The following is a 26,752-nucleotide window of genomic DNA, read 5'->3' on the forward strand; positions in this document are numbered from 1 at the left end:
TCTAAAATCATCATCATTTCTGAAAACAAAGATCTTCTTCTTCTCTCCCTAAGGGCACAGGGTCTCATCACTCTACTCTTTTTGTCTGTCAAACTTCTCATGGGATCACAGCTACTTCAACATTTGCTTACTTTAGCATGGAAACCTTTACTGAACAAGTCATCTCTCCATACTTTTCAATGTGTTATAGGGAAAAAGAGAGTCTGATGTATCAATTCCATCCTTCTCCATATCCTTAAAAGAGTATTTCAGCCCCAAGATCAAGGCATCTCTTCATCCCTCACATCTGGGACTCAACTTCCTCTTCACTGTCCTTGGTGTCTTCATGTTACTCCTCTCTGTGGCTCCACTTGTCCTTTTCTCTCACTCGAGGGAGGATGGAAGCACTGAAAGAGTTCATATCTCACCCAGGGCCTGCAGATGGTTCCGTGACCCCAGCCAGGCTCCGTCCTTGCGGCCGGAGCTGTTTTATGATGGAGATTTCTGCAGTGGCTGCGCTGGGGCTGTGTCAGGATGGACTGCACTGGGGGAGGGCCAGGATCTCAGCAGCAAGGCCAGAACACAGCAGCAGCACGGCCAGGGGCCAATGGCTTCTCCTCCCCCTGCCCGGGGGTCGCGGGCAAACCCCAGCAGTTTTTTCATCTTTAAAATGTGTCTTCACAGAGCCATGTACAGTTTCTTTAGTGGTTTAATAGATTTTCAGATCTCAGATCTATTACTGATTGATTTCTTCGCCAGGCACGAAGGAAACTGCTATCAGCTTCTCTTAGGACATCACTTCCATGATGCAAAACCCCCACAACAGCACAGAGCACACAGCTCCTTTGTCCATATGTAGTGGTTATACGCCCAAGGCCTACAAACCCCTCCTTGGGAGATCCCTGGGCTCTCCCCAAGGTGTTTTCAATGAAAAGATTCAGCTCAGAGTCTAAGAAAATCACCAGAGGACAGGGCCAGCCTGACCTGTCTGTCCTGGCTGCTTTTGTCTGGGAGGAATCCTTGGATATACAAAATTTGGGAGGCCAAATTTCAATTTTGGCCATGGCCCTTGGACATGACAGCTGGTTCTTTTCAATAGGAATGAAGGAACAGGGCACCAGTATTTCAGGGGCAGATGAGAGGTGCCCACCAGAGGCCAAGGCCAGCAAGAGCTGGCAGGTTTTGTTCTGAGAGATACCCTTGCATATAGGAAATTTTTTAGGGAGAGTACCAATTTTGGCAATGGGCATCTGAAAAGAGGGACACTTCTTTTCCATAGCAAGGAAAGCATGGAAGCCCCAGTGCTCCAGGAGCTGATGAGAAGCAACCCTTGACATCCCAACATCAGCCAGACCTGTCAGGTGGACCCTGGGAGGCCAAGCCAGACAGACCTGTTCCATGTTCCCTGGGTTCCATGGGGCCCCACAGTGTCCCAGTGGTCCCTTGCTTCCATGAGGTCCTGAGGTGCCATAATGACCCCTTGGTGACACCAGGCCCTGAAAGGTCACAATGGTCTCCATGGTTCCATCAGGCCCCACAGACCCATAATGGTCTCTGGGTTCCATGAAGCCCCACTGGGTCACCATGGCCCCTTGGTTCCATGGGCTCCAGTGGTGCCACAATGATCTCCTTGGATCCATGGGCTCCAGTGGTGCCACAATGATCCCCTTGGTTCCATGGGCTCCAGTGGTGCCACAATGAGCCCCTTGGTTCCATGAGGTCCCCACAGTGTCCCAGTGATCTCCATGGGAAGTAAAGTACCCAGCCCCAGTGTTGCAGGGGAAGCCACCAGAGGCCAAGTCTGTCCAGACTTAGTGGTACTGGCAGATTTTGCCTGGGAGCAGCCCTGGGATATACAGAATTTTCGAGGTGGAGTCCCAACTTCAGACATGGACACCCGGAAGAGAAGGATGGATCTTTTCCATAGGAAGGAAAGCACGGAAACCCTGGTGTTTCAGGGACAGAGGAAGGGTGGCCATCAGAGGCCTAGGGCAGCCACTCCTCTCTGTCCTGGTAGTTTCTGTCTGTAAGCAACCCTTGGATATAGGGAATTAGGGAGGTGGAATCCCATTTTTGGCCATTTCTTCATAGATAAGAAGGACAGTTCTTTTCGTTAGAAGGAAAACACCAAGCCCCAGTGTTTGAAAGCAGGTGAGAGGCAGCCCCCAAGAGGCCAAGGGCAGACAGACCTGTCTTTCCTGGCAGCTTTTTCTGGGGAGCAATCCTTGGATGTACAGAATTTTGGATGTGGAATCCCAGTTTTGGCCATGGGCACCTGGTGAAGATGGATGGTTTTTTTCCCATAAGAAAGAAAAATGTGAAGTCCAAGTGGAAGAAGATGAGAGGTGGCCCCCTTAGGCCAAGCCAGCCAGACCTGTCTCTCCTGGCAACATGCATCTAAGGGCTGTCTTTGGACAGAGGGCATTTTTGAGGTGGAATCTCACTTTTGGCCATGGGCACCTGGTTCAGGAAGAGGAGTTCTTTTTACTAGGAAGGAAAGCACAGAGCCCCAGGGTTTCAGAGGCAGATGAGTGCCAGCCCTCAGGAAGCCAAGGCCAGCCAGACTTGTCAATCCTGGCAGCTTTTGTGTGGGTACTATTCTTGGATATATGGAATGCTGGAGGCAGATGCCCAATTTTGGCCATGGGTGCCTGGTTGAGATGGATGGTTTTTCCCCTAAGAAAGAAAAGCACATGATCCCAGTGTTTCAAAGGCAGATGACAGGTGCCCCTGGGTGGCCAAGGCAGCCAGAGCTGTCTCTCCTGGCAGATTTCATCTGGGAACAATCTTTGCATATAAGGAAATTTGGAGGACGAATCCTGATTTTGGCCATGTGCCCCTGGAGGACAAGGACAGTTCTCACCCATAGGAAGGAAAGCCCAGAGCCCCAGTGCTTCAGGGGCAGATGAGAAGCAGCCCTCGACAGGCCAAGGTCAGCTGGACCTGTCAGGTGTCCCCAGAAGGCGCAGCCAGCCAGACCTGTTCCATGTTCCCTTGGCTTTGTGGGACCCCACAGTGTCCCAAAGGTCTCCTTGGTTCCATGAGGATCTGGAGTGTCACAATGTTCCCCTTGCTTCTGCAGTGTCACAATGGCCCCGTGGTTCCATGTGGCCTTGGAGTGTCACAATGGCTTCGTGGTTCCACAGAGCCCTGATGTGTCACCATGGCCCCTTGGCTCCATGCCGCCCCGCTGTGCCACAATGGCTCCTTGATTCCATGGGCCCCACAGCTTCATCCTTGACCCTTGAATCCATACAGATCCTGAGTTTCACAATGGTCTCCTTGATTTTGTGAGACACCAAAGTGTCACAATTGTCCCTCTCCTTCCATGCAATTCCATAGTGTCACCATGGTGTCCTTGGATCTGCATTGTCCCGATGGCCCCTTGGTTCCATAAGTTCTGTATTGTCAGCAATTGTTTCTTTGTTCCAATGGGGCCTTGATATGTCACAATGGCTCCTTGGTTCCTTGACTTTTCAGAGGGTCATGTATGGAAAATCAGGCTATGAAAATCCAGTGTCCATAATGGAGACACAGGAGTCCTTCAACTTTATTGGAAAAAAGGGAGAGAATCCATCAAGGAACACACCCACGGGGTTTTCTCTCTTGAGGTTTCAGAGGGAACAGCCTCCTTTTATCCTAAGCTCCCGGTCACACGTTACCCTCTTCCTTTCCCCACTGGTTGAGGTACGAGGAAGGTACAGCCATCCTAAACTCCCAACCCCATATTCCCCTCTTGAACCTGTCATTTTAACCCAAAATTCATAAACTCAAGCTCATGCAGACACACTTGTCTGTTTCAGAAGCCAAGCTGTCAGGGCTCTGTAATAAACCTGCTGCTGGAAGTTAGTAGAGACATTTAGACCCAATTCAAGGATATTAACACCCCTACATTCACCCAACAAATAGTCTGTAAAGACATTCTGCCTACCAGCCACAATGGACTCCTCAGTTCCGTGGGGCTCCACAGTGTCACCATGGCCCCTTGGTTCCACGATGTTCCATAGCGTCACCATGGTGTCCTTTGACCCACATTGTCACAACTGACCAATGGTTCCATGAGGTTCTGTAGTGTAACTGTGGTCGCTGTGAGAGGCTGGATGAGATCAGTGTCCCGAGACACCTTGGGATGCTCGGAATGCCCGTGTGGGGCCAGGGCCGGGTCAGGCCTTGGTTTGTGGTGGGACAGAGCCCTGCCCCCAGCCCTGGCCTGGCAGAGCTGTCAATAACACGCCACGCAAACCCAGCTATGATTGGCTCAGCTGTCAATCAATCACACATTAGCAGCATGCACCAACCCTGACTCTGATTGGACAAGCAAGTGGCCATCCCACCCCAAGGGGCGGGCCCATGAAGGCCCAGGGCGTTAAAAAAAGCTGGAGCATGAGGCCAGCTTAGGGTCTGGATCCTGCCTTCTCCTGGGGTTTCTTGGTGGGTGATGCTGGAACACGAGCAGTTGGTACCTATGGACGTGTCTTTCTATAGATCTTCTGTCTTTCTGTTTGTTCTCCTCCTAATCCTACTTATGTGGAACATTTTTGGGTAATTTAACATCTTAAGGGATAAAGGTTTTTAGGTTAAATGGGCTAAGTTAATGAAGTTAATGCTATGAGAAGAGTTTTATGTTGAAGTGAATGTTGCATTAAACCCTTTGCCAAAGTTCCTTGATTGTCTATGTTTTGCCAGAAATATTTTGTGTCATTTTGACCTCTTAGCTCAGTAGGTCAGAGCATGGTGCTGGTATCGCCAAGGTTGTGGGTTCAATCCCTGTGTGGGCCATTCACTTAAGATCTGGACTTGATGATCCTTGTGGGTCCCTGCCCTCCAGGAATACTCTTTGCATCTGGCCATGTTGAGAATATCTGGTTGGTGTTTCTCCTGTGCACCAAACTCAAGGAAAGGAACCTTTGGTTACCCTCAGCATTTCGGGGTTCTGGGGTGTTCCAGCCCTGCAGGCTCACAATGGCCTCTTGTTTACATGAGGCCCCACAGTGTCCCACTGGCCCCTTGGTTCCATGGCCACAACAGTGCCACAGTGATCCCCTTGGTCCCACAACTTCCCACAGTGTCACACTGGCCCCTTGGTTCCATGAGGATCTGCAGTGTCACACAGGTTTATGACATTTGTCCTCGCAGCCCCTCCCATCCCCCTGCCCCACAAAGAGCCCCAAGCCCCCTGTGAGGAACAGGCCCTGCTGTCCCAGACTGGGCTCAGGGCTTGGCCTTTCTGCTTCCCCCAGCCAGCCCAGGCCTTGCTCAGCATTGCAGTTCCCTGCTCAGAGCCTTGGGTTCCCTGCAATCCTGGTCTCAAGGATCTGCTCTCACCAGCCCCTGGGGAGCCTTTGGCACTCCCTGCCCTCAGTGGGGCCCAGGGATGCTCCAAGGGACTTGGAGTTTTGCTTCTGACTCCTTGAGCAGCTTCTTCAGCCTTCTCTCAGTGCCTGAGGGCCCTGTACTCAGCCCCAAATCCACCACAGGAATCATCAAAATACAGAAAGACCTCGTGCCTGGGCTCTTTCTTTTCTTTCGGATTTTCAGGGCTTGTGCAGCTGACTGGAGTAGATTTGGAGTTCTTGTAAGGATAAAGATTTCAAAGTGCACCTGATGAATTTCTACTTTAATTGAGTGTTTTCTTATTTTCCAGTTCAGAGAAGAGCTGATAGAAGCATTCCCCAGGTGATCTGGATGCTGAATGTCTCCTTAGGAGGTCTGGGCATGTAGAAGAATGAGCCTCTTGAGGGCTGACCCTGTGTGGAGAAGGTGCTCCTCACCCCTAGCCTCACCATGTCTGACGTGGCCCACCTGGCACTGACATCCCTGTGCCCTGCAGCAGGACCTTGTTCCCTGAGCTCTGCAGCTCCATGTCCCAGCCCATTGCACCATGTCCCACCTGCTCTCTTCAGGGCTCTGCCTGCACACAGGCCCAGGAGAAGTTTTCCTGTTGGGAAGGAAAGAATGGAAAAGCCTGAGAAGGTTTCCTGAACAACAAACCTGACTCAGGAACCACCTGCTCAGTCCAGGCTGCCTGGAATTGTGTCACCTTTCTGCAAGGGCCAGTGTGAGCAGAAATGATCTCTAGAAGCAGAATTCTCTGACTCTTGTAGCTGAATTCTTCTGTCCCTGTCCTTTCCCTGGATCTGTGTTGCAGATGGAAGCTGCTGGTGCCATCCTCACCTTTAACCTCTCTTTTGAATACAAGCAGATATTCCCAGGTGTGGTAAGCAGGATTTGCTCAATGTTTCCACAATTTTCCATGTTTCTACAGTTTCCATCTTTCTTATGGAACGAAGAGGCCATTTTGGCACTGAGGGAGTGACGTGGAAGCAAGGAGTCAATTGTGACCCTGGGGTCCCATGGAACCAAGGCGCCATGGTGACACAGCAGGGCCACATGGATCCAGCGGTCCATTGTGACACTGTGGATCCAAAGAGACCATGGAGACACCCCCAGAACCTCATGGAACCAAGGAGTCCATGGTAACCCAGCGGGGCTGCATGGAGCCAATGGTCCATGGTGACCCTGCCCATCCAAGGAGGCCATTGTGACACTGCAGAAGCTCATGGAACGAGGGAGGCCATTGTGACACTGAAGAACTTGATGGCACCAAATATCCATGGTGACACAGCAGGGCATCATGGGAACCAAGGAACCGCTGTTGGCAGTAGGGAAACTCATGGAACCAGGGACCACTGTGGCACTGCAGAACCAACAGAGCTGCTGGAGCTTGTCCCCTGGCCCTGCACAGCTCCTTGAGAGGCACAGCAGGAGCAGCACCCTGGGAGCCTCGAGAATGCCCCTCTAGGATTCATGGTACACATTCCCAGTGGCTGGAATTCCAGTTCCCAGCCAGGAAAAGAAGTTCCTGCCCTTGAAGGCAAAGCTCTCAAGAAGGAGCCAAAAGCCAAGTGGAGCAAGATCTAACAGTGACATTTCACTGCCACCCTTCATAATTTCAACTGTTGTAACTCCTGAATTTGGAATTAAACCAGGCCAGGGTCTTTGGTGGGAGCTGCCCTGCATCAGGGGAGACACACTGAGAGAGAAAGAGAGCAGGCAGAGAAAGGCAGGAGAGAAAGGAGGAAACAAACACAATCAGCTGAGAAGGTGGCATTCTGAAAAACAAACTGGAACTGATGGAATATGAATGGGACAGAAATCAACAATTTTGTGTCTTTATTTCCTATCAAAACACAATTTCCCCCCTTTCTCACAAACCTCCTCCCAGTGTCATTCAGCACAGCTGTCAGAAAGTTTTTCTTTCAGAGTAGATGTTCCTGGCTACAGCCACAAGGAAACAGGGAATGGGGATTTTCCTGCTCCTGGGGAGTTTGGCATCCCCAGCTGAAGAAAGAACGAGGCAGCAGAGGCAAACAGCAGCTGGGCTTCATCCTCCCATAGAAAAGAGGGAAGGGGAAATATCCTGTCCTGTCAATGAGGAGGAGGACGAGGACAAGGAGCACAAGGAGGATGAGGACAAGGAAGGAGAGGAGGATAATGATGAGGAGGAGGAAGAGGAGGATGAGGAGGAAGAGGATGAGGATGTGGAGAAGGAGGCCATGAATGAGGAGGATGAGGAGGTTGAGGAGGATGAGGAGGAAGAGAAGGAGGAGAAGGAGGAAGAGGACAATGAGGGGGAGGAAGTAAAGGGGGAGAAGGAGGAGGATGAGGAAGACATGGAGGAGGAAGAGGACGAGGGGGACAAGGAGGTTAATGAGGAGGCAGAGGACAAGGACGAGGAAGAGGAGGAGGGGGATGGGGAGGATGAGGACGAGGAGGAAGAGGAGGAGGAAAAGGAGGAGGAGGAAGAGAAGAATGAGGAAGTAGATGAGGAGGCAGAGGAGAAGGACAAGGAGGAGGATGAAGATGAGGAGGGCGAGGAGGAGGAGGTGGACGTGGAGTTGTAGGTTGAGGAGGACGAAGAGGAGAAGGAGGGGGAGTAGGATGAGGAGGAGGAGGACAATGAGGACGAGGAGGAAGACAAGGGAAATGACCAGGAGGAAGAGGAGGAGGCAGAGGAGGATGAGGTTGAGGAGAGGGAAGAGGAGGTGTATGAGGATCATGAGGAGGAGGATAAGGAGGATGAGGAGGAGTATGAGTTGGAAGAGGAAAAAGAGGAGGAGGAGGACAACGATGAGGAGGATTGGGTTGAGGAAAAGGAGGAGGAGGACGTGGAGTATGAGGAGGAAGAGAAGAATGAGGAGGCAGAGGAGGAGGACAATGATGAGGAAGAGGATGATGAGGACAAGGACGAGGATATGGAGGAGGTGGAGAAGGACAAGGAGGAGGAGGAGGCAGACGAGGAGAAGGAGGACGAGGAGAACGTGGAGGAGGAGGATGAGGAAGAGGAAGAAAAAGAGGAGGTGGAGGACAAGGAGGAGAACGGGGAGGACTAAGACAAGGAGAAGTAGGAGGAGGACGAGGAAGAATAAGATGAGGAGGAGAAGGAAGAGGAGTAGCAGGAGAAGGATGAGGATGATGACAAGGATGAGGAGGAGGAGGAGAAGGATGATGATGAGGCAGAGGACGGTGAGGAGGAGGAAGAGGTTGCGGAGGGGGAGAAGGACGAGGAGGAGTAGGACGAAGAGGAGGCTGAGTAGGACGTGGATGTGTATGTTGAAGAGGAGGAAGATGAGAAGGAGGGGGAGTAGGACAAGAACGAGGAGGAGGATGATGAGGACGAGGAAGAGGAGGAGGAGGATGAGAACAAGGAGGAGGGTGATGAGGTTGAGGAGGGGGAGGAGGATGATGATGAGGAGGAAGAGGGGGAGGATGAGGAGGAGGATGAGGTTGAGAAGGGGGTGGAGGACAAGGAGGAGGAGGATGATGATGATGAGGTTGAGGAGAGGGAGGAGGAGGGGAATGAGGAGGATGAGGAGATGGACGAGGAGGAGGCGGCAGAGGAGGAGGAGGATGAAGACAAGGATGAGGAGGAGGAGAATGAGGAGGAGAATGAGGAAGAATAGGAAGAGGAGGAAGATGTGGAGGAGGAGGAGGTGGACACTGAGGAGGTGGAGGAGAAGGGTGACGAGGAGGAGGACGAGGAGGATGAGGACGAGGAGTAGGATGAGGAAGAATAGGAGGAGTAGGAGGAGGAAGAGGAAGACGAGGACAAGGGCGAGGAGGTAGAGGAGGAAGAGGAGGCTGGGGACAAGGAGATAGACGAGGATGAGGAGGAGGAGGATGACAGGGAGGAGCATGCAGATGAGGAAGAGGAGTATGAGAAGAACCTGGAGGAGGAGTACGAGGAGGATGAGGAGGTGGAGGACAAGGGAGAGGATGAGGAGGCTGATGAGGAGGACGAGGTTGAGGAGGACGTGGCGGAGGAAGACGAGGAGGACGAGGTGGAGGAGGATGATGAGTGGGAGGAAGAGGTGGATTAGGAGGAAGAGGATGAGGAGGAGGATGAGGAGGTGGAGGAAAAGGAGGATGAGGATGAGGAGAAAGAGGAGGTAGAGGAGGAGGACGAAAAGGAGGAGGATGCGGAGGAGGATGAGGATGAGAAGGACGAGGAGGGGGAGGAGGATGAGGAGGAGAATGAGTAGGAGGAGCACATGGAGGAGGAAGAGGAGGATGAGGAGGTGGAGGAGGACAAGGATAAGAAGGAGAAGCATTTGGAGAAGGAGGAGGGGGAGGATGAGGAGGATGAGAAAGGAGGAGGATGAAGTGGAGGAAAAGGAGGAGAAGGACCAGGAGGTGGAGGACGAGGAGGAGGATGAGGAGGATGACGAGGATGAGGATGAAGAGGAGGACGAGGAGGTAGAGAAGGAGGAGGAGGACAATGAGGAGGAGGATGAAGAGGAGGACGAGGACAAGGAGGAAGCAGGCGAGGAGGAGGAGAAGGAGGAGGACAGAGGTGGATGAGGAGGAGGCAGAAGAGGAGGACGAGGATGGATGAGGATGAGAAGGACGAGGAGGAGGAGGGTCCAGAGGAGGATGACAAGGACGAGTTGGAGGAGGACGAGGAGGAGGACAGCAATTAGGAGGAGGATGAGGTTGAGGAGGAGGAGGAGGAGGATGAGGAGGAGGATGTGGATGTGGAGGAGGAGGAGGGCAAGGGTGAGGAGGACAAGGAGGAGGAGGAACAGGAGGATGAGGAGGAGGACGAAGAGGAGGAGGAGGTGGAGGAGGATGAGGATGAGGTTGTGGAGGAGGTGGAGGAGGAGGCTGAGGATGAGGAGAAGGACGAGGACGGGGAGGAGGATGAGGAAGAGGATGAATAGGAGGAGCATGTGGAGGAGGAAGAGGAGGAGGATAAGAAGGTGGAGGAGGACAAGGATGAGGAGGAGAAGCATTTGGAGGAGGAGGGGGAGGATGAGGAGGGGGAGGAGGACAAGGATGAGGAGGAGGAGGAAGAGGAGGACAAGGACAAGGAGGACCAGGAAGAGGAGGGTGAGGATGAACAGGATGATGAGGAAGAATAGGAAGAGTAGGAGGACGAGGACATGAAGGAGGATGGCGAGGAGGAGGAGGATGAGGAGGATGACAAGGCTGAGGAGGAGGAGAATGAGGAGGAAGATTACAAGGCTGAGGAGGACGAGGAGGATGAAGTGGATGAGGAGATAGATGAGGACAAGGAGGATGATGAGGATGAGGAAGCAGAGGAGGTCGAGGTGGATGAGGAGGGGTAGGATATCTCTGTCTCTCTAAGAGGAGCTTTTTTGGGTGGAGAGGAGCTGTAATTGCCCCTGGGGAGGGTCTTGGGGGGTCTACATGGGGATAGCCTGGTATTGATGGGGCAGGACATTGGTTTTGGGGATCCCTGTGAGAGCTGGTGCTGTGGAACATGGGACCCTCGGGGTGGGGAGAGGGGAAGGGGTGATACTGGAGCTGGGGGATCCCCAGCGGCCTTGAGATGAGGTGGGGATGGGACCCCCTGACCCTGACCAGGGCGAGTCCTGGGGTGACTTCATGATGCTCGTACCCCATCGGTCTGTTCAGCCCAGAAATGAGTTCTGCACTTTTAAGGCTGGTTCTGAGAGCAAAGGGGGGGAGGAAGAAGCAGCAGTTTGTTTTCAGAAACTGCATTCACTTCTCCACATTCCAGCTCCTGGGATGTTGTGATGCCTTAAGGAGCTGGAATAGAGGCCAGATGGAGCTAAAAGGAATAAAGTGGATTTATATTGAAGTACCTTCCAAGGTCACACTCTGGCAGTACCAGAGGCACAGTTGTGGCTCTGCCTGGATAGCTCCAAGAGAGGAGCAAAAGAGGGCTTGGTCACGAGATCTCACATTTTTATAAGTTTTAGTCCATTTGCACATAGAAGTTAACTGCCCAATTAATAGCTTCAAATTATGAAGTTTCATCCTCCTTGCTTGCTTGCCCGGCCTCCTCTTTTCATGTTGTTTGTGTAATAAATGGGCAGGAGATTGTTCTCCTTTTGATGCCTTTATTAAAAGTGATCAGCTCAGGATGGGGGCACCTGGCAGGTCTGCATCTCTGCCGTCGCTGTTCCCAGGGTGACTCAGAGGAGGAGGAATGCGCAGCAGCTTTGTCCCCTAAGGGGCAGAGCTGGGGGTCCCATCCTCACGAGAGTGCTAGGGTATACCCGTATCTTTCTGCCGGCCAGTCCAGGGGTCCTCACTCGTGCTGTTGTCTTCTTCAGCTAGGGTGAGGGGTGACCGAGGCTTCCAGCATCTCTGCAGGCTTGGAACTGTGTTCTTGATACCTAGACCCCGCTCTACTCTCCTAATTTTGAATTGGCTCGTTGCTTTTGGGGGTTTATTAGATGAGTTGGGGGGTTTTCACCCCGTTGCAATTTGGCTATAGGATTCATTTACATGTCTCTTGATATTGCCCTCCCATCCCACTGAGAAACAGTCGTTTACTCGTCCCAAGCAAGTTGATACTGATACAACACAGCCTTATTGACCACATTAGCATACCAATCTGTCGGGGTGCCAGCACTCAGGAGACAGTGGGCTTTGCCCAGCAGCTGTCCCGGCAGGAAAAGGGTTCAGGCTGGTCCCTGCCCCCGTGCTATTTCCGGGGTGCCCCCTCCATGGCTCAGTTAGGACTCGTGCCTCATGGGGGGTCGGCCCGCCGTTCCCGGGGCGGGCCGGTCCCCGCGGACACTACCCACGGGGGCTCCCCCGGCCCCGCCAGGACTCGCGATGGGGAGGGGCCGCTCCACTACCCCCGCATCATCCCCAGCCCGGGCGGGACCGTGCCGGAGGTGGGGGTCGGCCCCCACTACTCCCGGGCAGCCCCGCAGTCACTGAGAACCGGCAATCAAAAGTACACTGTTAACAGAACACTACAACACGAAATTATAAACCACAAATAGCTAGGACTCCCACTTGGCAGTCATTGGCCTCAGTTTTAAACTTTGCAATCTAAAAAGAATGGATATCCTTCTTTTTGTTCATAACATTTGTGCTTTGGCCTGAAGTTTGAAGAGATTGTCCTTGAGTCTCCAGCTAGAATAGGATTTTTTTGTCTTCACCATCCTGTGCAAAGATCCCAGTAACACTTAATATAAAGCTAAAAGCTGCTCACCAAAACCGAACAGAAAAACTTAAACCTAAGCTATCAGTTGTCTGTGGATGGACAGACAGCAGGACAGAGCTCTCCTTTGCTTTTAGTTAGTTTTTAGCTCACTGAGGCAGAGAAGTTCCTGGACTGTGGTTTTTCTTTTTCTTTGGAGCTCTTTAGCCTGCTCTGGACTGAACACCCAGAACACCACTGGCAGCTCACACCTGTGGCCCAACTGGCTGAGCCTGGGCTGCAGCATTTCCAGCACCAGAGGGACTGATAAGAGACTGTCCTGGTAGTGTCCTGGTTTGAAAAAGAAGTGAGCTTTTTGCAAGTTTGGTGGTTCAAACCAATAGGTGCTCAGATTTGAATACTGGCACGTTGTGTGGCCACCGAGGACACGGATACGCCTCTGAGAACACAAGGGGTTAAAAGCAGAGAACTCCCAGGGCAAGCCCTCTTGGGTCTTGTCCATGAAAGAGGTCAGACCTGCCCTGCCCAGCTGCGGGCTGGGTGGGGGAGGGGAAGCCACAAAGTCCTGAGTGAGGTAGGCCGGGGCCTTGGACAGAGAAGAGAGGTGCAGGATGGAAGGGTGGAGGAGCACTGAGAGGCATTGGGCAGCCCCCCTGGGAGAGAGAGAGAGGGAGCCTGTGCCTGTGCCTGTGCCACCTTGAAATTCGATATCATGTTCTGGCAGCACAGCTGGCCAGGAAGGAGAAGTGGTGTGCAGCAAGAAGGTGCCTGGCAGGGCAGCGTGAGAGTTCTGGACAGGCAGAGCCTGAGATTTTAACCCTTTTCTTAGATGACAGAAACCGTACAAATGCTGATCTGCCAGGAGCTGAATGAGAAGAGAGATAGAGATGAAATAGGAGGAAATGGGCAAGTGTGATGAAAGTTTGTGCAAGTGGAAGATGTCAGAAGAGTTAAGAAGAATCCTAGGTGGGAGGAGATGATGGAGTGGCCTTGAGCTGGACTTTTCTTGTATAGCCATGGACAGAACCATTTTTCCTGTGACACAGAGACTGCATTTAGGGGGAGGCAATGGCTTGGAGCCAAGAGAGTGCACTGTTGTTATGTGAAGGAGTTCATGAACAGAGACAACAGGTGAGGAGGGTGGTGTTGCCCTCTGTCTTGAGTGAAGAAGAAGATCTCTGTTCTCGAGACCCCTCAGACCCAGGGGGTGAATGTGGGGGAAACAGGTGTCCCAAAAGTGAGAGACTGTGCTTTTTTTGGAACTGGGCAAAGCATCCTTAAAAGGGGAACCCTAGAAGCAGCCCTGGTCCATGTGCTCTGAGAACCCTGTCCATGTGGTGAGAGCACTGGACATGGAAGGAAGATGTCATGATGGCAAATGTTCTTCAGGTGGTACCACATGTGACATGGAAACACAAGAGGTTTCAACTGTGTTTCTTGGAGAAGCCTGTGGTACAAGAAGGACTTCTCTCTTATTGATGAACTGAGAATTGATAATGTGATGGGTGGTGATGAACTGAGAGTTGGTGATCTGAGGGGTGGTAACTGAATTGAGAACCCAAGGTTTTGTCTTACTGTGATGCATTGGAAATTTGGTGGGGGGGAGGAGGAATGTTTTGGAAGGTTTTCATTCTGAGTTCTCTGTGTATTTCTTTTTACATATAGTTGTAGGTTAATAAAGTTTTTTTTTCTCTTTATTTCTAAGTTGGAGCCTGCTTTGCTCTATTCCTGGTCACATCTCACAGCAGACATTAGAGAAAATATATTTTCATGGGGGCACTGGCATTGCACCAGCATCAAACCATGACACACTCCAAGGTGGAAAATGATTGTACATCGATGGATGATGATGTACATTGATGGATCTTCATGGGTAATAAAGGGGCACAGGGTATCGGGGTACGCTATAGTGGATGAAGGGTTGGTAGCTTAGAAAAGTTACCTTCCAACTGGTCAGCCCAAGCGTGGGAGCTATAAGCCCTAATGTGAGCTCTGGAAATATTAGCACAGAAAAGAGGAACAATAGATACAGACTGAAAATACACTTTTGGAGTAGTGCATACGTTTGGAAACATTTGGGAAGAGAGGGGGCTATTCAATTCAAAGGGAAAGGGGCTGATTCACAAAAAAATTTCTTTTGGAAGAGTTAGAAACTTTACAATACCAGAAGAAGTAGTGGTGGTATATGTTAAAGAACATCAAAAAGAGGTTACTCAGGAGGCGTGAGGGAACAATTCAATCTATTTAGAAGCTAAAAATGCAACTGAAACAGAGACAGAAAAACTAATAATAGTATTAATACCTATGAGAGAAATGCAAAAAGTCCCCGTATTCAGTGGGACAGAAGAGGAAGCACTCCTTAAAATAGGAGCCAGGAAAGATAATGAAGGGAAGTAGAGATTAGCAGATGGGGGGGCAAATGTTGAATAAACCCCTTGCCAAGAAAATGCTAGAAGGCATGCATGCAACAGCACATTGGGGTACACAAATGCTAAGTGATCAATTCCTGAGGGATTGGGGATGCAAAAGAATTTTCAGAATAGCTAAGCAAGTAACTGAATGGTGTGTGATATGTCAACAGGTGAATAAGAAAATCATGAGGAAAACACTTAGAGGAGGGCAAGAACTAGCCTTACAGCCCTTCCAAAACATCCAAGTAGACTTTACTGAGCGTCCCCATGTACAAGGGTGGAAGATTTTGCTAGTGATAGGAGATCACTTGACTCATTGGGTAGAGGTGGTACCCACTGTGAAAACCAGTGCCAATGTTGTGAATAAAACACTTCTAGAATCAATTATTCCCCAATATGGGATGGCAAACAGGATTGTTTCAGACTGGGAAACTCATTTCACATCAAAGATATTACAGAAAGTTTTTCAGGCCCTGGGAGTAAAATGGGAATTACACACTCCATGGCATCCACAGAGTTCTGGTCAGGTTGAGAGAATGAATCAAACTCTTAAAAGTGCTCTAGTTAAGCTAATTATTGAAACCTAAATGTCATGGATAAAATGTCTCCTTTTGGCCTTATTAAGAATTCGAACCCAACCCCAGTCAGATCTGGGGGTGTCACCCTGTGAAATGATGTTTGGGTTACCCTTCCTGACCTCACCCCAGAAGGTTGCCACCTATGAGGAAGGGGAAGCCAATGCCAAGAAATAAGTTATGTCTGTAGCACAAACCATAGAAGGGCTAAGACATGAAGGGGCAATTTCGTCAAACTACCACCCTGGATTTCAGAATCCATAATATTAATCCCAGGTATTGGGTGATGATTAAATCATGGAGTGATCAGCCTCTAACCCCTCAGTGGGAAGGTCCCTTTCGGGTACTGCTCACCACCAAATCGGCTGTGCGAACTGCAGAGCGGGGATGGACTCATGCCAACAGAGTCAAAGGCCCAGTAGAAGAACCCAAAGAGTGGACTATAACATCCAGGCTGGGTGAAACAAGATTGACTTTCAAGCAGAGACTGAAAGACAGCCAGAAAGACACCAAGACGCCCAAAAAGTAGAGTCAAGCTTCCACCAACCAGTTCGAGAACTGTCTTCTGTTTTAATGGGTGAGAATTACCAGAATCTGTTGAGTGGAAGTACACAAGGGACTGAAAAGGTAATGGGACAGCTTTTTTAAGAAAATAAAGAAAGGAAGGAAGGCCCCTTTGTTTGCTACCAAGAAAGCTCCATAGCCCTGCTGAGGGTAGCAGCCCTTAGGCATGGTCAGGTAGGGGCAAAAGGCCATACCAGACCTCTATAATTTCTCAATTGTCTTTTAATTAAACAGAGACTAGAGGGCAGGATTGAGCTGGCCTCTGTACTCACCCCTAAGATAGACCAACTATGGGTAGCAGCCACATAGGTACAGTAGATGGGAGTCAAAGCCGTACTAGACTTGTTTGATCCTAATGAGCCCCGTGGTGCATTTGGAGCTGAGTCCTGGAACCTCAGGGCCTGAGAGGAGATTGCACAAACCTTTCCAGGAGTCAAAGTCAGAGAAAAAACTCAAAGTGTCTCAAAGCATGAATGGGCCCCACTGAGGTCCATCTCCAACACAGACTCCTCATAGACTCTTTGGAGGGGAGAATTAGAGGCCAGGATCTCTAAAAAACCTCTCAGAAGCCTCAGTGAAGAAAGGAAACTCAAAAGTACCTTAAAAACTTTGAGTATCTCAGAGCATTAATGAGCCCCACTGAGTGTCAGTACAAAGCTCTCAAGGGACTCGTTAAAGCAGATAATTGGGGCCATGATTGCACAAACCTCTCCCAGAGTCTGGATCAAAAGGGAAACACCAAGTACCTTAAAATAACTGAAGTACCTTGAAGCATTAATGAGCCCCACTGAGTGTTGTTACTGACAAAGCCTCTCCAGGGACTAATTACAGCAGATAATTGGAGGCCATGATTGCCCAAACCTCTCAGAGACTCCAAGCTGAAAAGCCAAACCCAAAGTCCTTTGAAAAACCTGCAGTCCCTGGGAGCATGAAGGAGCCCCCAGGGCCATTCCTGAGCAAGGCTCCCCAGGGACTCCTTCCAGCAGATCCTTAAGGCCACTGGCATGTGGGCTAGGGGAGTTGCAGAGAGCAGGACAAGGGGCTGACAGTGCCCAGCCTGGCTGGGGCTGTGCCAGGAGGCCCCAGTTCCTCAGGACAAGGTGTCTCCTCACAGCCCTTGGTGGCACAGACCCTGCTGTGGCCCAGGGCACCAAGACTTTGGCTTCTCTTTGTCCCCAGCTGTCATCAGTGCCTCCAGTTCTCTGCTCTGCCTGGCGCCTGGGGACACTTTCTCAGTCGTGTCCCTCAGTGGGACCCATTAAAAGTCCAAGAAACTTTGGAGTGTGATTCTGACTTGGATTTCTGGAGAGGTTTCTTCAGCTCCCTCTCAGGGACTGATGTTCAGGGTCTAAGCACATAGCCCCAGAGGCTCATTAAAGTCCTTGTGCTGTGTCTGTGCTGCTGAGCTGGGCTGGGCTCCTGGCACAGAGGCAGTTCCTGGTAACCAAGAAGAGCTTCAAAAGCACATTTCTCTTGATGTGCAGCTTTTCTCCCAGCGCAGCAGGGCTGGGGCACTGCCTGCAGGTACCTGGGAGCAGTGAAGCAGACAGAGGCTTAAAGCAGCTGGAAGGACAATTCTGAACTTCTTCATGGAGAAATCTTCACCACTTCTGACACAGTCAGTCTCTGGCTGCAGGGATGTCCTAAAGCTGACCCAGGACAGGACTGATGTGACTGTAAGGATGGCTCTGCTGCCGTTTCTGCTTTGGGGGAGGATGTGCTCCAGAGTGGGGCTGCCCTGAGCAGCGTCAGAGGGGACAGGGCAGGACGGCTCCTGATAGGGACGGCTGCAGGGGGTGAAGCTAGGGCTGCAGCCAGGGCTGCCCAGAGCTGTCCTGCAGAGCAGGTCCTGCAGCCCTCAGGGCTCTTGGCCAGCCCAGGGCATGTGCCACCTGCCAGGGGCAGCTCTCAGCCTGCCTGGCAGCTCCCCATGGAAAGTGCAAGGGAGCTGTGGGTGCAAGGTGACTCCTGCTAGGGCAAGTCCTGCTGCTGTAGAGAGGGTGCTGTGTGGGCCAGGGCTGCTCAGAGCTCCACCTCATGCCCACATCATTCCTGAGGGGAATTTTCATGAGGTCCTTCAGTGCAAGGGTTTCCTGCTTGGGTCTCTGCTTTCCTGAATCCATGCTCCCACTTTTCCCTGGCTCAGCTTGGTGTCAATGGAAACTCAGCTGTGCAGAGCAGAGGAGGGGCTGAGGCTCTCAAACCATCACAGCGAGTTTTCCTGGGAACCTCAGCAAGTGCCTCTACCTGCCCAGCCTCCAGATCCATGCAGCATCACCTTTTCATGGTGGCCCAGGCTGGGGGAGCTGCTCTTTAATCCCTGCAGCCCCGAGCAACTGCAGGGCAGAGCTGGCCCAGGGGCTGGGCTGGGCTCTGGCAGCTCTGGCAGGGAAGGAGCCCGGGGGCACAGGAGCAACTCGGGCTGGCACAGCTCCAGCAGCAGAGCCATGGGCAGGGAGGGAGGGAGGCAATGCTGAGGGAAGCCCTGCTGATGGGCAGATGTGGCACCTGCCAGCCCTGCCCTGCAGGGCAGACCCTGCCCTGAGCAGCACAGCTCTTGTGTCCCCTCCCAGCCAGCACAGACCTCAGCCCGGGGGCTCGGGGTCCTCAGTCCCTCCTGGGCCAGCAGAGCAGCACCGGAGATGAAGGGCATCTCTCCGGCCATGTGCTCATTCCCTGCTGACCAGGGCCTGAGGGCTGCTGTCATGCCCTGGTGCTGCCGGGCAGGGGCTGGGCAGGGCTGGGCAGTGAAAGGCTTTTCCTCAAGCCTGGCTCTCTCTCCTTGCCTCGCCCAGGTGCTCCTGGCATTGCTGAGGGTCTCTCTGGAATGGCAGTTCCAGCTGCAGGGTCAGGCCCAGCCCTTGGGCTCTTCTTGTGCAGGCTGAGCATTGCAATGGGGTGTCCCAGCTCCCTGTTCCTGGGGAGCTCTGGGCAAGGCAGACTGGGAGGCTGGCAATGAGCCCACTCTCCTCAAGCAGTGCCAGGGACAGGACACTCCGTGTGTCCTTGGGATGCCATCCAAGCTGTGAGCTGCCTCCAGGGGACACTAGGGGACAGGAGTGTCCTTGGCCAGAGTGGGACAAGACTGAGAAAGGCTGAGCCAGTTTGCTCTGATGTGGGTCCCTCTGCTCTCAGCTGTGTCAGGCTGATTTCCAGGGGAGCACAGGGACTTCACTGGATCTCAGAAAGGGCAGCTGGGGACAGATGGAGAAACAGAGCAGCTCCCCTCACCCTTCACTGAGTTAAAGCCAATGTTCTTGCTTTGCACAGTTCTCTCTAATCTCCCTGGGCACACCAGGAAACCATCTCAAACTGCCTTTGGCTGTCACTGTCCTTAGCCCTAGGACAGGAGGTGCTGCTGAGCTCCTCTGCCTCAGGAGCAGTTTGGGCTGATGACGTCCAAGCCCCATTCCCATGACCCCAGTGCTGCAGAGCAGAGCTGATCCCTCAGTGTCCATGGGAAGGGCCCCTGCTCATCACAGCAACAGGGCCAGATTCCAGCAGAGCTCCAGGCACAGGGCTGAAGGAAAGGCTCTGAGAAAAGGAAAAAGGGGTGGCAGAGAGCAGCAGGGGCAGGGCTGGGAGAAAGGGCTTGGACATTGCTCAGCAATGTATGCCCTGACTTGTCACTGTGTCCTCCTTGACCAGGACTCCATGGGCAGAGGGAAGAAATGTCCAACAGCAGCTCCATCAGCCACTTCCTCCTGCTGGCATTGGCAGACACACGGCAGCTGCAGCTCCTGCACTTCTGCCTCTTGCTGGGCATCTCCCTGGCTGCCCTCCTGGGCAACGGCCTCATCATCAGCACTGTAGCCTGCAGCCACCACCTGAACAAGCCCATGTTTTTCTTCCTGCTCAACCTGGCCCTCACTGACCTGGGCTCCATCTGCACCACTGTCCCCAAAGCCATGCACAATTCCCTCTGGGACAACAGGACCATCTCCTACACAGGATGTGCAGTCCAACTATTTTTTTTGGTCTTTTTCATTGCAGCAGAATATTTCCTCCTGACCATCATGTGCTACGACCGCTACGTGTCCATTTGCAAACCCCTGCACTATGGGACCCTCCTGGGCAGCAGAGCTTGTGCCCACATGGCAGCAGCTGCCTGGGCCACTGGCTTTCTCACTGCTGTGCTGCTCATAGCCAGTACATTTTCCCTGCCGCTGTGCCATGGCAATGCCCTTGGCCAGTTCTTCTGTGAAATCCCACAGATCCTCAAGCTCTCCTGCTCCAAATCCTACCTCAGGGAATTTGGGCTCATTGCTGTTAGTGCCTGTTTATCAATTGGCTGTTTTGTGTTCATTGTTTTCTCCTATGTGCAGATCTTCAGGGCTGTGCTGAGGATCTCCTCTGAACAGGGACGGCACAAAGCCTTTTCCACCTGCCTCCCCCATCTGGCAGTGCTCTCCCTGTTCCTCAGCAGTGCAATGTTTGCGTATCTGAAGCCTCCCTCCATCTCCTTCCCATCCCTGGATCTGGCCCTGTCACTTCTGTACTCAATAGTGCCTCCAGTCCTGAACCCCCTCATCTACAGCCTGAGGAACCAGGAGCTCAAGGCTGCAGTGGGGACATTGATGACTGGATGCTTTCAGGAATATTAAACTGCTGGCCAATTTCTGCAAATCACTTGTAATAAAAGTAATCTTTGATACTTCTTGTTGGTTTCATTTTGGAGGTCTTTTTTCTTTGTTTTACTTTTTTCATATTGTCCATTAAAAAAAAGCCATTGTTTCTGCCATTTCTAATTTTTCCCCGCCCACCTTCCCTGTGACCACAGACTGTGTCAATGAGGGGCTGCACTCTTGGTGGCTTTAAGCAAACGAAAGGATCTCCCAGCAAAGTTTTCTGCAGAGATGCCCTTTTGTTGCCTTCTCTGGAGCTGCAGCAGCAATGTCTGTGTACAGAGCTGGGGGCAGATCAGTGCTGGCAGTCCTGGCAGCTGTGCACAGGAGCAGCAGCACTTGGGCTCCTTGCCCAGGCTCTCTCGAGAGCACAGCCAGGCCAATGCTGAGCACAGAAAACCCCCATGAGCAGCCCCAGGGTGGCTGTAGGCAGGCTGGGGGCAAACAGCATGGCTGGGGCTCTGCAAGGGCCCTGGGGAGATGGGAAGGAGCAGCAGAGCAGGGGCTGATCCACCCCCAGTGTGCTGGACAGCCCAGGGCAGTGTCCCAGAGCGTCCTCATGGAGCTGCCAACAACATCCCCCTCTGCAGCCCTGGCCTCTCCCCCAGCTCACACAGGTGCCCCATCCTTGCAGGCACAGACACGGCAGCCCTGGCTCAGGAGCCCCTGTTTGCATTGCACAGAGCAGGCAGGAGCACCCCCATGCTGTTGGTGTGGGGACATGAACCTGAGGGAGCAGAAATGCCATCAGCCCCTGGGGTCAGCAAGGGCTGCGGGACAGCAGGAAAACCACTCAGCTTTGTCCTGACCTCTGCAGTCAGCCAGAAAGTTGGTTCCCATGAGCTGGGAGTTTCCTGTCCCACTGCAGACGCTGTTGCTCAGAGCCAGGCCTGCCTGGCAGCCACCCCCAAACAGCCCTGAGCATTTCCTTGGCTTCACCTTTGCTTTCTTTACACTTCCCTCTTTAATATTTCTTCCTCTTGCCCACCCCTGTTCACTCCCCTGCAAACAGCCCATCCCTGTTTGCCCTTTCCTCTCTGGCCCCACTCCCCATTGCAGTTCCTGACTTGGCACCATAGGAACGTCCCTTGGGGAGCAGGATCATCCTACAAGTGCTGAAGGAATTGTCTTCAGGCTCCTGGAGTGCCTGGTGCTGCTCCCTTGCCAGAGGCACCACAGGCCAGGGGGACACATCTGGGCTGCTGTGTCTGCCTGTGGGGCTCCCTGTTCTGGGCAATGAGGAGGAGCTGCAGAGGCTCTGCAGGACTGACAGGATGGGCTTTGGGCCTGGTAGGAGAAGCTGAGGGACCTGGGCTGCTGGAGCTTCTGAAGAGGAGGCCCAGGGCTCATCCTGCAACTGCTCCAAGGGTGGCTTCAGAGAACCTCAGAATCAGCAAGGCTGGAAAAGTCCTTGGAGATCATCAAGTCCAATCTGTGTCCTGACACTTCCTTGTCTCCTGTGAGCCTCCTCCTGTCCAGGATAAACAACCCCAGCTCCCTCAGCCACTCCTCACAGGACTTGTATTCCAGACCCATCCCCAGCCTTGTTGCTCTTCTCTGGACATGCTCCAGCCCCTACATTTCCTTCCGAAATTGGAGGGCCTCCAAACTGCAAACAGCACTCCAGGTGCTGCCTCACCAATGCCCAGTACAGGGGAAGAATCACTGCCCTGCTCCTGCTGGCCGCACGATTCCTGATCCAGGCCAGGAGCCATTGGCCTTCTTGGCCACCTGGGTACACTGCTGCCTCATGTCCAGCCTGCTGTCCATCAGTCCCTGCAGGTCCCTTTCTGCCTGGCTGCTGTCCAGCCACTCTCTCCCCAGCCTGTATCACTGCAGGGGTTGTTGTGGCCAAAGTGCAGGACCCAGCACTTGGACTTGTTAAACCTGACCTTGTTGGATTTGGGTCCTGTACCCAGCCTGTCCAGGGCCCTGTGCAGAGCCCTCCTACCTTCCAGCAGATCCAAACTTGCACCCAGCTAACTTGGTGTCACCACGGTTCCATGATGCTCCCCAGTGTCCCAATGGTCTCCATGATTCCATGAGGCCTTCCAGTGTCACAGTGTCACTTTGGTTCCATGGCACCCCTTGGTGTCACAAAGTCCCTTGGATCCTTGGGCCCTGCAGTGTCACAACTGAGCCGGGGTCCCCCAAGGCCCTCCAGGGTCACAATGGACTCCTTGCTTTCACTCTGCCCCACAGTGTCACAATGGCTCCTTGGCTCTGTGCTGCCATGTCGTACACAGTGTCACCATGGTCCTCTTAGTGCCACCAGGCCCTGAAGTGTCACAATGGCCCTTTGCTTTCCTCTAGGGCCCTGCAGTGTCCCAGTCATCAGAGAATCAGCCAGGCTGCAAAAGACCTTGGAGAGCATCAAGTCCAACCTGGGACTCAACACCACCTTGTCACCCAGGCCATGGCACTGAGTGCCACATCCAGTCTTTCCTTAAACACTTCCAGGGATAGTGATTCACCAACCTCCCTGGGCTGCCAGATCCTGTGACCTAACACTGTGCTGCCCAACCAGTGCTGAGCACAGGGAAAAAATTGCTGCACTCCTCCTGCCAGCCACACTGTTTGTGATCCATAGGAGTGCCAGGGGTTGGATGAGGGAAATGGTGGGGAGGGAGTGATGACAAAATGTTACTGATTGTCAGCCATGAAGGGTCTTGATCTTCATATCTATTCAGACTACATCAGAAGGTGCTGGGGGTCAATATCAATAGGTCATTGCTGATACCAATCTATAAATAGGAAGAGACAACAGGACAAAACTGTTCACTTTGCATTGTTTCCAATAAAATATATTCACTTTGAATTCACTTCTGAAGTCTGTCTAATAAACCACAGCAGAATTGAAAATTTAAATTATTCCATGGGCCTTTTCTTGTTCAGGTGCTTTGAAAAAATGTTTTATGCTTTTCTCACTGAATTCCTGAACTGAAAACCTCAAGAAAGAAGAGGTCTCTGGAGGACTAAAATTCATCAGCATCATCCAAGTGGCTGAGGATCCATCCCCATCAGAGCAGCAATGAACAGAAATGGGCACAGCTCTGTGGCAGCCCCAGCTTTGGGATGGGCCCTGGGCCTGGAGCAGGAGCAGCTCTGGAGGGCCTCAAGGCCGGGGCTCTTGTGCTGCCCTGGCCAGATGGGATGGCAGCAGGGGCTGCAGAGCTCTCAGCACCTCAGCCAAAGGGGAGCAGGACACCCAGGGAGCCTCCTTGTGCCTTGGCCAAGCCCCTTCCCCCATGGTGGGGCTGAGTGCTGTGGCAGCTGCAGCTGCTGCTGTGCCCTTGCCAGGGGCTGAGGCCGTGGGGCCAGTGCCCAGAGCAGCCTGGCCTGAGCAGAGCTGTGAGGCCAGAGGTGGCTGGGCTGGGCTGGCCAGAGGCCCTTGGTGCTGCCCAGAGCTCAGGGCAGCTGGCAGAGCTTGCAGGGAGCTGGGCTGGGCTCAGAGAGCCTGGCACAGACACCATCAGTGTCCATCTCAGCCTGGCTGAGTGTGCAGGGGCAGGACTCAGGCCAGGCCTTGTAGGGCAGGGCCAGCGCCTGTGCAAGGCATTGAAAACAGGCAAGTGCCCCAGAGAGGAGGCTGCTCTGTGCCCTGGGGGCATGGAGAGAGCAGGGAGGGGGCCCAGGACATTTGTCAGTGCCAGCCTCTGTTCCCAGCCCTTGGCAGCCCTGACTGCTGAGCCCAGCTTTGCCCTGGGCTGAGTTTGGCCATGGCCCAGCTCCATCCTCCTGCGGGGCTCAGGGCCTGTTCCCAGCCATGGCCAGCCCTGGCTGCCTCTCAGCTGGCCCAGAGGCCGGCAGAGCCCGGGGCAGGGCTGTCTGTGCAGGCCCACAGGTGCCACGGGCTCTATAGGGGCTGGCAGAGGCTGCCCAGCAGGGAGGCCATGGGGCACAGAGCCCCAAGGCTGCTGTGGGCACCATGGCACAGGGGCCCTTCCCAGCCACAATGCTCCTGGCCTGGGCTGGGCCTGCACAGGGTCTGTGCCACCATGGCTGGGCCAGCACAGGGCCACAAAGGGGCCACGCAGCCGCTGCCCTTTGGGGCTGACAGCAAGGCCAGGCACAGACAGGGAATTGCTGAGCATGGCCTATGCTGGGCAGGGCTGAGTGTGCCAAAGGCAGAGCTCAGCTGCCCTTGGGGGCTGCAGGAACAGTCCAGAGTCCAAAAAGGCTCCATGGCTGTGCTGGAGACCAAGGCTGGAGCAGGGAGATGCAGGGCTGCTGCGGGATGGGGAGGGCATTGAATTCCAGCACACACCTCAGTTCTCTGAGGATCCCAGCACCATGCTGGGCCCTGTTCCAGGCTGGAGCAGAGCAGATGTTGATGGGACAGGAGCCCTGCGGGGCTGTCATGGACCTGCAGCATGTAAGGTGCTCTGCTCTCCCTCAGGTGCTCTCTGAGAGATCCAATCCCAGCTGGGCACCTCAGGGCACAAGCGGCACTGCCTGTTCACTGATGCCTGCCTGGTAAGGGGCACAGGTTTTAACACCTGTTAGTTTCATATTATACGAGCAAATATTTATTATCTGGATAATATGACTACTTTTAAAAAATGGCAATATTTTCCCACCAGGGACAGGAATTTCCTGGAGGTTGGCCATGACAGAAACCTTTCTGTTCCTCTGAGTCTCCCCACTTTCTGGTCCCTCAAAGGACACAAACCTGAGGAGTTGCGGTTCCCATTCCAGTGGCTGCACTTGGACCTCCCTCCATAGCCAGAGCAGAGCTCCTGTGTCCCACAAAGTCCTTGGCAAAGGAGGGATGAAGAAAACAGGACAGGTTGTGGAGATCAGGAGCATGGAAGAGCCAAGGAGAAGAATGACTTTTGCATTTGATGGAGCTGTGCCTTCCCTTGGCTTTGTTGGCTGACAAGAAATGAACATCCCTCTGTGTCTCAGGCAGCTCCTTCTGCAAGGAAAGCAGGTGGGAGCTGGTGCCAAGGAGCTGAAACTTGCAGGTGCAGCCTGGGCTGGAGGCAGCTCAGATTTGCACAAAGCTGCTCTGAGTGCCAGGGCTTGGGTGGGGGAAATGGTAGGGTGTGGACAGAATCTGATTGATTGTCAGCAATAAAGGGTCTTAGATAGATTTTCATATCTATTCAGACTGCATGAGGAGGTCCTTGGACTCAGTGTCAACTAGAGATTGCACATATCAATGAATTAGGAGTAAAAAAAATCTAAACAGGACATAAAATATCTTTTCACACTATCTTTTTAAATATAATATATTTAGTTTGAATACACTTCTGAAATCTAATTAACCATAAATTATTTGGAAACTTAAATAAATTATTCCCAGAGGTTTGGCTTGTTAAGGTGTTCTGAATGTTAATGAGCCCTGGGACACTGAATTCCTGCACTGAAGAGCTGAAGGCTGAACAAGCCTCTGGAGCAGGGAAATTCAGCAGCAGCCTCCAAGTTGCTGAGGTTGTCAGCAGCCCCCACTGAGGCCATCCCTGCCCAGAGCCCATGGGGGAATGGGCAGACAAGGAGAGCATTCCTGGGGCTGGGGCAGCACAACTCAGAGGCACCAGCAGCTCCAGCTGGGAAATGGAGGGTGGAATGAGGCTGGGAAAGCCCTGCCTGGACTGTGCCAAGCAGGATGGACAAGCCCTGATTCCCATCCCCCCAAAAATTCTCTCAATGAGACATTTTAAAGTCTGTCAAAATAGAGAATGTTGGAGGTGGAACACAAATTTCTTGGGCACCTGGACAAGGACAGCTCCTTTCAAAAGGAAGGAAAGACCCAGTTCTCTGTTCTTTTCTTTTTGATTGCCTGGATTTTGTTTGGTTTTGTTGTTGCTTTGTTTCCCTGGTGTGCCTGAAGTATCCAGTCAGGAGCAGAGTGACTCTTGCCAAGGAACTTTGTGCTGCTGTCCCTTAATATTAAATCTGTTTTTTGCTTATCCCTTGCCAAGGATTTTTTCAGCGCTCTCAAGCCCTCGTTCGTAACAGGGTGAAGGAGCCCTGGCCAAGGCTCTGGCCCTGAGGGACAGGGGGCCGTTGCTGGGGGGTCCCTGTCCCCCTGTCTCACCCCCAGGGCCCCGGCCCCCCGTCCCCGTGTCAGGCTCTGGGGTCGATATCGTGGAACATCCTCTGGGGGAGGCTGCAGTGCCGGGGGCGGGGGGACCCGGGGAGACAGGG

The 26,752-nt window shown here is 52.8% G+C and overlaps 1 protein-coding gene across 1 annotated transcript; it reads left to right on the forward strand.

Annotated features, from left to right (window-relative positions):
- Positions 1 to 19,645: 19,645 nt before the first annotated feature.
- On the forward strand, positions 19,646 to 20,578 carry LOC311166131 (olfactory receptor 14J1-like; the record flags this gene model as incomplete). The annotated part of the gene is made up of 1 exon (XM_084227610.1): positions 19,646 to 20,578. One exon carries the CDS (start codon positions 19,646 to 19,648, stop codon positions 20,576 to 20,578), a length of 933 nt encoding a protein of 310 aa, XP_084083736.1.
- Positions 20,579 to 26,752: the final 6,174 nt, after the last annotated feature.

This window comes from Fringilla coelebs (genome assembly GCF_963513975.1).
Source record: "Fringilla coelebs genome assembly, contig: SCAFFOLD_43, whole genome shotgun sequence".
Lineage (NCBI taxonomy): Eukaryota > Metazoa > Chordata > Aves > Passeriformes > Fringillidae > Fringilla > Fringilla coelebs.